At 55.3% G+C, this 15197-nt stretch overlaps 1 protein-coding gene across 1 annotated transcript in view; it reads right to left on the bottom strand.

Moving 5' to 3' along the window:
* The window catches only part of LOC139255061 (ephrin type-A receptor 1-like), a gene marked incomplete at its 3' end in the record, with an annotated part of 44910 nt that overhangs the window by 28234 nt on the left and 1479 nt on the right, over window positions 1-15197 (bottom strand). The window contains exons 3-4 of the mRNA XM_070873868.1: window positions 12105-12795; window positions 1493-1648 (exon numbers count right to left, since the gene is read on the bottom strand). Of these exons, the coding sequence (XP_070729969.1) occupies window positions 1493-1648; window positions 12105-12777 (829 nt within the window). The remainder of the gene's footprint in view (window positions 1-1492; window positions 1649-12104; window positions 12796-15197) is intronic.

Raw genomic sequence — 15197 nt, 5'->3', positions numbered from 1 at the left:
GGGCAGGTACACGGGGTTAGATACAGAGTAAAGCTCCCTCTACACTGTCCCATCAAACACTCCCAGGGCAGGTACAGGGGGTTAGATACAGAGTAAAGCTCCCTCTACACTGTCCCATCAAACACTCCCAGGGCAGGTACACGGGGTTAGATACAGAGTAAAGCTCCCTCTACACTGTCCCATCAAACACTCCCAGGGCAGGTACAGGGGGTTAGATACAGAGTAAAGCTCCCTCTACACTGTCCCATCAAACACTCCCAGGGCAGGTACACGGGGTTAGATACAGAGTAAAGCTCCCTCTACACTGTCCCATCAAACACTCCCAGGGCAGGTACAGGGGGTTAGATACAGAGTAAAGCTCCCTCTACACTGTCCCATCAAACACTCCCAGGGCAGGTACACGGGGTTAGATACAGAGTAAAGCTCCCTCTACACTGTCCCATCAAACACTCCCAGGGCAGGTACACGGGGTTAGATACAGAGTAAAGCTCCCTCTACACTGTCCCATCAAACACTCCCAGGGCAGGTACAGGGGGTTAGATACAGAGTAAAGCTCCCTCTACACTGTCCCATCAAACACTCCCAGGGCAGGTACAGCACGGGGTTAGATACAGAGTAAAGCTCCCTCTACACTGTTCCATCAAACACTCCCAGGGCAGGTACAGGGGGTTAGATACACAGTAAAGCTCCCGCTACACTGTCCCCATCAAACACTCCCAGGGCAGGTACAGGGGGTTAGATACAGAGTAAAGCTCCCTCTACACTGTCCCATCAAACACTCCCAGCGCAGGTACAGCGGGTTAGATACAGAGTAAAGCTCCCTCGACACTGTCCCATCAAACACTCCCAGGGCAGGTACAGCGGGTTAGATACAGAGTAAAGCTCCCTCTACACTGTCCCATCAAACACTCCCAGGGCAGGTGCAGGGGGTTAGATACAGAGTAAAGCTCCCTCTACACTGTCCCATCAAACACTCCCAGGGCAGGTACAGGGGCTTAGATACAGAGTAAAGCTCCCTCTACACTGTCCCATCAAACACTCCCAGGGCAGGTACAGGGGGTTAGATACAGAGTAAAGCTCCCTCTACACTGTCCCATCAAACACTCCCAGGGCAGGTACAGGGGGTTAGATACAGAGTAAAGCTCCCTCTACACTGTCCCATCACACACTCCCAGGGCAGGTACAGGGGGTTAGATACAGAGTAAAGCTCCCTCTACACTGTCCCATCAAACACTCCCAGGGCCGGTACAGGGGGTTAGATACAGAGTAAAGCTCCCTCTACACTGTCCCATCAAACACTCCCAGGGCAGGTACAGGGGGTTAGATACACAGTAAAGCTCCCTCTACACTGTCCCATCAAACACTCCCAGGGCAGGTACAGGGGGTTAGATACACAGTAAAGCTCCCTCTACACTGTCCCATCAAACACTCCCAGGGCAGGTACAGGGGGTTAGATACAGAGTAAAGCTCCCTCTACACTGCCGGTACCTACCTGTGCAGGGCAGGTTGGCTGACTCCCCCTGGGCTCGGTAAAAGCCCCCATTACACGGGCAGGAGGTTGAATTTTCGCTCTGGGAGATGCTGTGAGCTGGACACGCCGTACAGGGTGCATCTCCGTCCAGCTCCTTGTAGTATCCTGGGTGACATGCTGCGGAGGGGGAAACCACATTTGCGACACTTTCAGAGACAAGAGTCTGCCTCACATCCCGTCGGCATTTCGGGAAAGTAGGGGCGAGTAAATTAAAGGGGGCACGGATTTATCAAAGGCAAGTCATCATGATCATAAGCAGCCCCTCGGAATCGAGGGAGACTTACTTCCACTCGGAATGTGAGTTCTCAGGCGACAGAACAGTCATGGTCTACAGGGCTGTGGTGATACCCGCCCTCCTGTATGGCCCAGAGACACGGACCATGTACAGTAGGTATCTCACCCCCAGCTCATGGTCTACAGGGCTGTAGTGATACCCGCCCTCCTGTGTGGCCCAGAGACACGGACCATGTACAGTAGGTATCTCACCCCCAGCTCATGGTCTACAGGGCTGTAGTGATACCCACCCTCCTGTATGGCCCAGAGACACGGACCGTGTACAGTAGGTACCTCACCCCCAGCTCATGGTCTACAGGGCTGTGGTGATACCCACCCTCCTGTATGGCTCAGAGACATGGACCATGTACAGTAGGTACCTCACCCCCAGCTCATGGTCTACAGGGCTGTAGTAATACCCACCCTCCTGTATGACCCAGAGACATGGACCATGTACAGTAGGTATCTCACCCCCAGCTCATGGTCTACAGGGCTGTAGTGATACCCCGCCCTCCTGTATGGCCCAGAGACACGGACCATGTACAGTAGGTATCTCACCCCCAGCTCATGGTCTACAGGGCTGTGGTGATACCCACCCTCCTGTATGGCCCAGAGACACGGACCATGTACAGCAGGTACCTCACCCCCAGCTCATGGTCTACAGGGCTGTAGTGATACCCACCCTCCTGTATGGCCCAGAGACACGGACCATGTACAGTGGGTACCTCACCCCCAGCTCATGGTCTACAGGGCTGTGGTGATACCCGCCCTCCTATATAGCCCAGAGACACGGACCGTGTACAGTAGGTACCTCACCCCCAGCTCATGGTCTACAGGGCTGTGGTGATACCCGCCCTCCTGTATAGCCCAGAGACACGGACCGTGTACAGTAGGTCTCTCACCCCCAGCTCATGGTCTACAGGGCTGTAGTGATACCCACCCTCCTGTATGGCCCAGAGACACGGACCGTGTACAGTAGGTATCTCACCCCCAGCTCATGGTGTACAGGGCTGTAGTGATACCCTCCCTCCTGTATGGCTCAGAGACACGGACCATGTACAGTAGACACCTCACCCCCAGCTCATGGTCTACAGGGCTGTAGTGATACCCACCCTCCTGTATGGCCCAGAGACACGGACCGTGTACAGTAGGTATCTCACCCCCAGCTCATGGTCTACAGGGCTGTAGTGATACCCCGCCCTCCTGTATGGCTCAGAGACACGGACCATGTACAGTAGACACCTCGAGTCGCTGGAGAAATACCACCAACGCTGTCTCCGCAAGATCCTGCAAATCCCCCGGGAGGACAGACGCACCAACGTTAGCGTCCTCGACCAGGCCCAACATCCCCAGCATCGAAGCACTGACCCACACTCGACCAGCTCCGCTGGGCAGGGCAACATTGTTCACATGTCCCCCCCCCAGACACGAGACTACCCAAAGCGAGCGCTCTACTCCGAACTCCTTCACGGGCAAACGGGCCAAAGGTGGGGCAGAGGGAACGTTACAAGGGACACACCCCTCCCCTGATACAGTGCAACATCCCCCACCCACACCTGGGAGTCCCTGGCCCAAAGACCAGTCCGCCCTCAGTGGAGGGAGTGCATCCGGGAGGGGCACTGAGCACCTCGAGTCTCGTCGCCGAGAGCGTGCAGAGACCGAGCGCAGGCAGCGGAAGGAGCGTGCGGCAAACCTGTCCCACCCTCCCCTTCCCTCAACGTCTATCTGTCCCACTCTCCCCTTCCCTCAACGTCTATCTGTCCCACCCTCCCCTTCCCTCAACGTCTATCTGTCCCACCCTCCCCTTCCCTCAACGTCTATCTGTCCCACCCTCCCCTTCCCTCAACGTCTATCTGTCCCACCCTCCCCTTCCCTCAACATCTATCTGTCCCACCCTCCCCTTCCCTCAACGTATATCTGTCCCACCCACCCCTTCCTCAACATCTATCTGTCCCACCCTCCCCTTCCCTCAACCACTGTCTGTCCCACCCTCCCCTTCTCTCAACCTCTATCTGTCCCACCCTCCCCTTCCCTCAACGTCTATCTGTCCCACCCTCCCCCTTCCCTCAACGTCTATCTGTCCCACCCTCCCCTTCCCTCAACGTCTATCTGTCCCATCCTCCCCCTTCCCTCAACGTCTATCTGTCCCTCCCTCCCCCTTCCCTCAACGTCTCTCTGTCCCACCCTCCCCTTCCCTCAACGTCTATCTGTCCCACCCTCCCCTTCTCTCAACGCCTCTCTGTCCCACCCTCCCCTTACCTCAAGGTCTATCTGTCCCACCCTCCCCTTTCCTCAATGTCTATCTGTCCCACCCTCCCCTTCCCTCAACATCTATCTGTCCCACCCTCCACTTCCCTCAACGTCTATCTGTCCCACCCTCCCCTTCCCTCAACGTCTATCTGTCCCACCCTCCCCCTTCCCTCAACGTCTATCTGTCCCACCCTCCCCCTTCTCTCAACCTCTATCTGTCCCACCCTCCCCCTTCCCTCAACCACTGTCTGTCCCACCCTCCCCTTCCCTCAACGTCTATCTGTCCCACCCTCCCCTTCCCTCAACGTCTATCTGTCCCACCCTCCCCTTCCCTCAACGTCTATCTGTCCCACCCTCCCCTTCCCTCAACGTCCATCTGTCCCACCCTCCCCTTCCCTCAACGTCTATCTGTCCCCACCCTCCCCTTCCCTCAACGTCTATCTGTCCCACCCTCCCCTTCTCTCAACGTCTCTCTGTCCCACCCTCCCCTTCCCTCAACGTCTATCTGTCCCACCCTCCCCTTTCCTCAACGTCTATCTGTCCCACACTCCCCTTCCCTCAACGTCTATCTGTCCCACCCTCCCCTTCCCTCAACGTCTATCTGTCCCACCCTCCCCTTCCCTCAACGTCTATCTGTCCCACCCTCCCCTTCCCTCAACGTCCATCTGTCCCACCCTCCCCTTCCCTCAACGTCTATCTGTCCCCACCCTCCCCTTCCCTCAACGTCTATCTGTCCCACCCTCCCCTTCTCTCAACGTCTCTCTGTCCCACCCTCCCCTTCCCTCAACGTCTATCTGTCCCACCCTCCCCTTCCCTCAACGTCTATCTGTCCCATCCTCCCCTTCCCTCAACATCTATCTGTCCCACCCTCCCCTTCCCTCAACGTCTATCTGTCCCACCCTCCCCTTCCCTCAACGTCTATCTGTCCCACCCTCCCCTTCCCTCAACGTCTCTCTGTCCCACCCTCCCCTTCCCTCAACGTCTATCTGTCCCACCCTCCCCCTTCCCTCAACGTCTATCTGTCCCACCCTCCCCTTCCTAAAACGTCCATCTGTCCCACCCTCCCCTTCCCTCAACGTCTATCTGTCCCCACCCTCCCCTTCCCTCAACGTCTATCTGTCCCACCCTCCCCTTCTCTCAACGTCTCTCTGTCCCACCCTCCCCTTCCCTCAACGTCTATCTGTCCCACCCTCCCCTTCTCTCAACGTCTCTCTGTCCCACCCTCCCCTTCCCTCAACGTCTATCTGTCCCACCCTCCCCTTCCCTCAACGTCTATCTGTCCCACCCTCCCCTTCCCTCAACGTCTATCTGTCCCACCCTCCCCTTCCCTCAACGTCCATCTGTCCCACCCTCCCCTTCCCTCAACGTCTATCTGTCCCCACCCTCCCCTTCCCTCAACGTCTATCTGTCCCACCCTCCCCTTCCCTCAACGTCTCTCTGTCCCACCCTCCCCTTCCCTCAACGTCTATCTGTCCCACCCTCCCCCTTCCCTCAACGTCTATCTGTCCCACCCTCCCCTTCCCTCAACGTCTATCTGTCCCACCCTCCCCCTTCCCTCAACCACTGTCTGTCCCACCCTCCCCCTTCCCTCAACGTCTATCTGTCCCACCCTCCCCTTCCCTCAACGTCTATCTGTCCCACCCTCCCCCTTCCCTCAACGTCTATCTGTCCCACCCTCCCCCTTCCCTCAACATCTATCTGTCCCACCCTCCCCTTCCCTCAACGTCTATCTGTCCCTCCTGTGACAGGGACTGTGGTTCCCGTATTGGGCTGTTCAGCCACCGAAGGACTCGTGTTAAGAGTGGAAGAAAGTCTTCCTCGATTCCGAGGGACTGCCGATGATAATAATGAAGATGAACAGTCCAATCTCGCATGCACACACACACACACTCTCTCTCGCTCACACACGCACACTCTCTCTCTCGCTCTCTCGCTCACACACACACTCTCTCGCTCACACACACACACTCTCTCTCTCGCTCACACACACACACACTCTCTCTCTCTCGCTCACACACACACTCTCTCTCTCTCTCTCGCTCACACACACACACACTCTCTCTCTCGCTCACACACACACTCTCTCTCTCTCTCTCTCTCTCTCTCGCTCACACACACACTCTCTCTCTCTCTCTCGCTCACACACACACACTCTCTCTCTCTCTCGCTCACACACACACACACTCTCTCTCTCTCTCTCTCACACATTCACACAGCGGGATAAAGTGACACAGAGTCAGAGAGTTACTGCAGAAACCTTTAACTTATTGACTGCAACCTTTGCAAAACAGTCATGACCACCTCCCTATCTGTCATCACCTTCCATCTGCCCCCCGCCCCCACACACCGATCGACACTGAAGCCTGTTTTCGATGAATTCCGCTCCGTGTCTCTCTCTCTGGGGTGTGGCTAAACCCTCAGGCAATGGCTGACTGATGCAAAAACTCACAAGGCACACACCTGCAATAGATACTAGAACCCAAACACTCCCAGGGCAGGTACAGGGGGTTAGATACAGAGTAAAGCTCACTCTACACTGTCCCATCAAACACTCCCAGGGCAGGTACAGGGGGTTAGATACAGAGTAAAGCTCACTCTACACTGTCCCATCAAACATTCCCAGGGCAGGTACAGGGGGTTAGATACAGAGTAAAGCTTCCTCTACACTGTCCCCATCAAACACTCCCAGGGCAGGTACAGGGGGTTAGATACAGAGTAAAGCTCACTCTACACTGTCCCATCAAACACTCCCAGGGCAGGTACAGGGGGTTAGATACAGAGTAAAGCTCCCTCTACACTGTCCAATCAAACACTCCCAGGGCAGGTACAGCACGGGGTTAGATACAGAGTAAAGCTCCCTCTACACTGTCCCATCAAACACTCCCAGGGCAGGTACAGGGGGTTAGATACAGAGTAAAGCTCCCTCTACACTGTCCCATCAAACACTCCCAGGGCAGGTACAGGGGGTTAGATACAGAGTAAAGCTCCCTCTACACTGTCCCATCAAACACTCCCAGGGCAGGTACAGGGGGTTAGATACAGAGTAAAGCTCCCTCTACACTGTCCCATCAAACACTCCCAGGGCAGGTACAGGGGGTTAGATACAGAGTAAACCTCCCTCTACACTGTCCCATCAGACACTCCCAGGGCAGGTACAGCGCGGGGTAAGATTCACGAGCAACAATTTGCATGAATTAAACACCCAAGGCAGTTCACAGGATCGTATATCAAACAATCATTGACACCGGGCAACATAAATACATATTAGGATATATGACTAAACGATTAGTCAAAGAGACAGGTTTTAAGGAGGGTTTAAAGCCAAGAGAGCGAGAGAGGCGGATAAGATTTGGGAAGAAAATTGCAGAGATTAGGGCTGAGGGAACGGACTGGGCTCCACATTTTGGGAAGGTTTACGAGGCTGTGTAGAGGGTTCAAAGAGAAGTTAGCAGAATGGTTCCAGGGACAGGGAAGTCTTGCTCCAGTTACACAGGGGTATTGGTGAGGCCACACCTGGAGTACTGCGTGCACAGTTCTGCTCTCCGTATTTGAGAAAGGACGTACTTTGCTTTGGAGGCAGTTCAGAGAAGGTTCACTCGGTTGATTCCGGGGATGAGGGGAGGGTTGACTTATGAGGAAAGGTTGAGGAGGTTGGGCCTCTACTCATTGGAGTTCAGAAGAATGAGAGGTGATCTGATGGAGAGGTATCAGATTATGAGGGGGGGGCTCGACAAGGTGGATGCAGAGAGGATGTTCCCACTGATGGGGGGAGACTAGAACTAGGGGGGGCATGGTCTTAGAATAAGGGGCCGCCCATTTAAAACTGAGATGAGGAGGAATTTCTTCTCTCGGAGGGTTGTAAATCTGTGGAACTCGCTGCCTCAGAGAGCTGTGGAAGCCGGGACATTGAATATATTTAAGGCAGAGATAGACAGTTCCTGAACCGATAAGGGGGCGGGCAGGGAAGTGGAGCTGTGTCCATGATCGGATCAGCCACGGTGGTATTAAATGGCGGAGCAGGGCTCGAGGGGCCGTATGGCCCCCCTCCTGCTCCTGTTTCTGATGTTCTTATAGTCTTAGTAAAGCTCCCTCTACACTGTCCCATCAAACACTCCCAGGGCAGGTACAGGGGGTTAGATACAGAGTAAAGCTCCCTCTGCACTGTCCCCATCAAACGCTCCCAGGGAAGGTACAGGGGGTTAGATACAGAGTAAAGCTCCCTCTACACTGTCCCATCAAACACTCCCAGGGCAGGTACAGGGGGTTAGATACAGAGTAAAGCTCCCTCTACACTGTCCCATCAAACACTCCCAGGGCAGGTACAGGGGGTTAGATACAGAGTAAAGCTCCCTCTACACTGTCCCATCAAACACTCCCAGGGCAGGTACAGGGGGTTAGATACAGAGTAAAGCTCCCTCTACACTGTCCCATCAAACACTCCCAGGGCAGGTACAGGGGGTTAGATACAGAGTAAAGCTCCCTCTGCACTGTCCCCATCAAACGCTCCCAGGGAAGGTACAGGGGGTTAGATACAGAGTAAAGCTCCCTCTACACTGTCCCATCAAACACTCCCAGGGCAGGTACAGGGGGTTAGATACAGAGTAAAGCTCCCTCTACACTGTCCCATCACACACTCCCAGGGCAGGTACAGGGGGTTAGATACAGAGTAAAGCTCCCTCTACACTGTCCCATCAAACACTCCCAGGGCAGGTACAGGGGGTTAGATACAGAGTAAAGCTCCCTCGACACTGTCCCATCAAACACTCCCAGGGCAGGTCCAGGGGGTTAGATACAGAGTAAAGCTCCCTCGACACTGTCCCATCAAACACTCCCAGGGCAGGTGCACGGGGTTAGATACACTGACAACACTTTGCATGAATGAAACACCCAAGGCAGTTCACAGGATCGTGACGTCACAGAAAGGACATATTCGGACATATGACTGAAAACTTAGTCAAGGTGGCAGGTTTTCAGGAGGGACGTAAAGGGATGTCAGTGGGGAAATAATTAAGCAGACGTTTGAGGTCGATATTGGACCAGGGCAAGTGTGGATGTGCAGAGGGACCTGGGTGTCCTTGTACACCAGTCATTGAAAGCCAACACGCAAGTGTAGCAAGCAGTTATTAAGGCAAGTGGTACGTTGGCCTTCATTGCGAGAGGGTTTGAGGACAGGTGGAAGGATGTATTCCTGCAGTTGTACAGAGCCTTGGGAATATGGTGTTGGGGTTGAGGGACAACCCTGATCATACTGAATGGCGGTGCAGATTCGAGGGGCCGAATAGCCTACTGCTGCTCTTATTTTCCATGTTGCTGTGAAGTTCGACGTTAGGGATTGATGAGAGTTACATAACAACATCAGAAACAGGAGCAGGAGGGGGGCCATACGGCCCCTCGAACCTGCTCCGCCATTGAACACCACCGTGGCTGATCCGATCATGGACACAGCTCCACTTCCCTGCCCGTCCCCTTATCGGTTCAGGAACTGTCTATCTCTGCCTTAAATATATTCAATGTCCCGGCTCCCACAGCTCTCTGAGGCAGCGAGTTCCACAGATTTACAACCCTCCGAGAGAAGGAATTCCTCCTCATCTCAGTTTTAAATGGGCGGCCCCTTATTCTAAGACCATGCCCCCTAGTTCTAGTCTCCCCCCATCAGTGGGAACATCCTCTCTGCATCCACCTTGTCGAGCCCCCCTCATAATCTGATACGTTTCCATAAGATCACCTCTCATTCTTCTGAACTCCAATGAGTAGAGGCCCCAACCTCCTCAACCTTTCCTCATAAGTCAACACCCTCATCCCCGGAATCAACCGAGTGAACCTTCTCTGAACTGCCTCCAAAGCAAAGTACGTCCTTTGGTAAATACGGAGAGCAGAACTGTGCACGCAGTACTCCAGGTGTGGCCTCACCAATACCCTGTGTAACTGGAGCAGGACTTCCCTGCTTTTATACTCCATCCCCCTTTGCAATAAAGGCCCAGATACCATTGGCCCTTCCTGATCACTTGCTGTACCTGCGTACTATCCTTTTGTGTTTCACGCACAAGTAACCCCCAGGTCCCGCTGTACTGCCGCACTTTGTAATCTTTCTCCCTTTCAATAATAACTTGCTCTGCGATTTTCTTTCTGGCAAAGTGCGTGACCTCACACTTTCCCGACATTATACTCCCATGGGCCGAATTTCTGCCCGCTCACTGAGCCCGGTCTCTGTCCTTTTGCAGATTTTGTGTCCTCCTCACACATTGCTTTTCCTCCTGTCTTTGTATCGCCAGCAAACCTGGTTACATTACACTCGGTCCCCTCCTCCAAGTCGCTAATACAGATTGTAAATAGCTGGGGGCCCAGCACTGATCCCTGCGGCACCCCACTGGTCACTGATTGCGAATCGGAAAGTGATCCATTTATCCCGACTCTCTGTTCTCTGTTCGTTAGCCAATCCTCTGTCCGCGCTCATATATTAACCCCCCAACCCCCGCGAACTTTGATCCTGTGCAATAAACTTTCGTGTGGCACCTTGTCAAATGTCTTCTGGAAGTCCAAATGCACCACATCCACCGGTTCCCCCTTTATCCACCCTGTCCGGTGCATCCTCAAAGATCTCCCGCAACTGTGCCCAACATGACTTCCCCCTTTTCAAGAACCCATGCTGACTCTGCCTGACCGAGCTTTGCTTTTCCAAATGTCCTGCTATTGCTTCCTTAACGTTGCACTCCAACTTTTTCCCAAGCACCAAAGTCAGGGCTCACTGGGGCGAGAGTTTCTCCATTTAAATAACAACTTGCTCTTGGACTTTTTTTTTTTAGTTCCCTGCCAAAGTGCATGACCTCACACTTTCCAACGTTACACTCCATCGGCCAAACATCTGCCCGCTCACTTAGCCCGGTCCATGTCCTTCAGCAGTGAAAGCGGGCGGGGGGGTTGGTGGGGAAGGGAAGAGAGGGGGCGTGATGGGATCTTTCTGTGCCACAATGGTTGCCGGCGAGACGGGAAGTGGGGGAAGAGAGTGGCAATGGGATCTTTCTATGCCACAATGGTCGCCAGCGAGAGGTGAAGGGGAGGGGCACGCAATGGGAGTAGGGGGTGGTTGGGGCAATGGGATCTTCCTGTGCCATAATGGTCGCCAACGAGAGGTGAAGGGGAGGGGCACACAATGGGAGTGGGGGGTGGTTGGGGCAACGGGATCTTTCTATGCCACAATGGTCACCGGCGAGACGGGAAGGGGGGCAGAGAGTGGCAATGGGATCTTTCTGTGCCACAATGGATGCCAGCGAGACGGGAAGGGGGGGGCAGAGAGTGGCAATGGGATCTTTCTATGCCATAATGGTCGCCAACGAGAGGTGAAGGGGAGGGGCACGCAACGGGAGTGGGGGGGGTGGTTGGGGCAATGGGATCTTCCTGTGCCACAATGGTCGCCAACGAGAGGTGAAGGGGAGGGGCACGCAACGGGAGTAGGGGGGGTGGTTGGGGCAATGGGATCTTTCTATGCCACAATGGTCGCCAACGAGAGTCAAATTGTGCCAAGGGGCAGCAATGGGATCTTTCTATGCCACAATGGTCACCGGCGAGACAGGAAGGGGGGCAGAGAGTGGCAATGGGATCTTTCTATGCCACAATGGTTGCCAACGAGAGTTGAAGGGGGTGACGGGAGCGGCAATGGGATCTTTCTGTGCCACAATGGTTGCCAACGAGAGTTGAAGGGGGTGAAGGGAGCGGCAATGGGATCTTTCTGTGCCACAATGGTTGCCAACGAGAGTTGAAGGGGGTGAAGGGAGCGGCAATGGGATCTTTCTATGCCACAATGGTCACCGGCGAGACAGGAAGGGGGGCAGAGAGTGGCAATGGGATCTTTCTATGCCACAATGGTCACCGGCGAGACAGGAAGGGGGTGAAGGGAGCAGCAATGGGATCTTTCTATGCCACAATGGTGGCCGGCGAGACGGGGAAGGGAGGGGCAGGCGACGGGAGGGCCGTGGCGATGGGATCTTGCTGTGCGCGCTCCGTTAAACGCCCCCCCCCCCCTGGCCAACCCCCGCCACCGCTGGTTACTCACCGCGACAGGCCCCGGCGCTCTCCTGGTAGCCGGCCCGGCACACACAGCGGCCCACGGCCACCAGCCAGCCCCCCTGGGCCCCGCAGTGGAGGCGGGGCCGGCCCAGAGCCAGGGCGTGCAGGGGGCAGAGCGCCCCCACCTCCAGCAGGCCGGCCGGCGGGCAGACGGTGGCCGGGAAGCGTGCGAGCCCCCGCCGGTGAGCCGGGCATCGGCGGTACGAGAGACGGGCGCGCACCAGGGCCACGCAGGCCCCGGCATTGCGGAGGGCCAGGTACAGGCCCGAGGAGGCGGAGGAGGAGGAGGAGGAGGAGGGCGCCCCCGGCTCGAAGGAGCGCGCCTCGCGGTTCAGCCGCGCCCGTCCGGCCCGTACGTCGCCCGCCGTGAAGCTCTGCCGGCCGGCCAAGATGCCGATCTTGGTGAACTGCGCCGGCCGGAAGCGCAGGCCCAGGTCAGTGGGGGCGGCCAGGAAGTAGAGTCCGAAGGTCTCCCGGCAGGGTGGGGCGCCGGCCCCCGGCTCCAAACTGCCGCAGTCCCGCACCGTGAACCAGAGCTCGGCAAACACCCGCCGGGCCACGCCGCGGTGGATCCAGCTGCTCCGGAGCCAGTGCTCGCCGGAACGGCCAGCGTCCAACATACAGTCGCGGTACATGTGCACCGGCGTCCCGTTCATCATTTCCTGGGCCAGTTCCCACTGAAACACAGAGAGAGACACGGGGTTAGATACAGAGCAAAGCTCCCTCTACACTGTCCCATCAAACACTCCCAGGGCAGGTACAGGGGGTTAGATACAGAGTAAAGCTCCCTCTACACTGTCCCATCAAACACTCCCAGGGCAGGTACAGGGGGTTAGATACAGAGTAAAGCTCCCTCTACACTGTCCCATCAAACACTCCCAGGGCAGGTACAGGGGGTTAGATACAGAGCAAAGCTCCCTCTACACTGTCCCATCAAACACTCCCAGGGCAGGTACAGGGGGTTAGATACACAGTAAAGCTCCCTCTACACTGTCCCATCAAACACTCCCAGGGCAGGTACAGGGGGTTAGATACAGAGTAAAGCTCCCTCTACACTGTCCCATCAAACACGCCCAGGGCAGGTACTGCACGGGTTAGATACAGAGTAAAGCTCCCTCTACACTGTCCCATCAAACACTCCCAGGGCAGGTACATGGGGTTAGATACAGAGTAAAGCTCCCTCTACACTGTCCCATCAAACACTCCCAGGGCAGGTACAGGGGGTTAGATACAGAGTAAAGCTCCCTCTACACTGTCCCATCAAACACTCCCAGGGCAGGTACAGGGGGTTAGATACAGCGGAAAGCTCCCTCTACACTGTCCCATCAAACACTCCCAGGGCAGGTACAGGGGGTTAGATACAGAGTAAAGCTCCCTCTACACTGTCCCATCAATCACTCCCAGGGCAGGTACAGGGGGTTAGATACAGAGTAAAGCTCCCTCTACACTGTCCCATCAAACACTCCCAGGGCAGGTACAGCACGGGTTAGATACAGCGGAAAGCTCCCTCTACACTGTCCCGTCACACACTCCCAGGGCAGGTACAGGGAGTTAGATACAGAGTAAAGCTCCCTCTAAACTGTCCCATCAAACACTCCCAGGGCAGGTACAGGGGGTTAGATACAGAGTAAAGCTCCCTCTACACTGTCCCATCAAACACTCCCAGAGCAGGTACAGGGGGTTAGATACAGAGTAAAGCTCCCTCTACACTGTCCCATCAAACGCTCCCAGGGCAGGTACAGGGGGTTAGATACAGAGTAAAGCTCCCTCTACACTGTCCCATCAAACACTCCCAGGGCAGGTACAGCACGGGGTTAGATACAGAGTAAAGCTCCCTCTACACTGTCCCATCAAACACTCCCAGGGCAGGTACAGGGGGTTAGATACAGAGTAAAGCTCCCTCTACACTGTCCCGTCAAACACTCCCAGGGCAGGTACAGGGGGTTAGATACAGAGTAAAGCTCCCTCTACACTGTCCCATCAAACACTCCCAGGGCAGGTACAGGGGGTTAGATACAGAGTAAAGCTCCCTCTACACTGTCCCATCAAACACTCCCAGGGCAGGTACAGGGGGTTAGATACAGAGTAAAGCTCCCTCTACACTGTCCCATCAAACACTCCCAGGGCAGGTACAGGGGGTTAGATACAGAGTAAAGCTCCCTCTACACTGTCCCATCAAACACTCCCGGGGCAGGTACAGCACGAAGTTAGATACAGAGCAAAGCTCCCTCCACACTGTCCCATCAAACACTCCCAGGGCAGGTACAGGGGATTAGATACAGAGTAAAACTCCCTCTACACTGTCCCATCAAACACTCCCAGGGCAGGTACAGGGGGTTAGATACAGAGTAAAGCTCCCTCTACACTGTCCCATCAAACACTCCCAGGGCAGGTACAGGGGGTTAGATACAGAGTAAAGCTCCCTCTACACTGTCCCATCAAACACTCCCAGGGCAGGTACAGGGGGTTAGATACAGAGTAAAGCTCCCTCTACACTGTCCCATCAAACACTCCCAGGGCAGGTACAGGGGGTTAGATACAGTGTAAAGCTCCCTCTGCACTGTCCCATCAAACACTCCCAGGGCAGGTACAGGGGGTTAGATACAGAGTAAAGCTCCCTCTACACTGTCCCATCAACACTCCCAGGGCAGGTACAGCACGGGGTTAGATACAGAGCAAAGCTCCCTCTACACTGCCCCATCAAACACTCCCAGGGCAGGTACAGGGGGTTAGATACAGAGTAAAGCTCCCTCGACACTGTCCCATCAAACACTCCCAGGGCAGGTACAGGGGGTTAGATACAGAGTAAAGCTCCCTCTACACTGTCCCATCAAACACTCCCAGGGCAGGTACAGGGGGTTAGATACAGAGTAAAGCTCCCTCTACACTGTCCCATCAAACACTCCCAGGGCAGGTACAGGGGGTTAGATACAAAGTAAAGCTCCCTCTGCACTGTCCCATCAAACACTCCCAGGGCAGGTACAGGGGGTTAGATACAGAGTAAAGCTCCCTCTACACTGTCCCATCAAACACTCCCAGGGCAGTTACAGGGGGTTAGATACAGAGTAAAGCTCCCTCT

Source organism: Pristiophorus japonicus, unplaced genomic scaffold, assembly GCF_044704955.1.
Source record: "Pristiophorus japonicus isolate sPriJap1 unplaced genomic scaffold, sPriJap1.hap1 HAP1_SCAFFOLD_582, whole genome shotgun sequence".
Classification (NCBI taxonomy): Eukaryota; Metazoa; Chordata; class Chondrichthyes; family Pristiophoridae; genus Pristiophorus; species Pristiophorus japonicus.
This window is presented reverse-complemented; position numbering and strand designations above follow the sequence as displayed.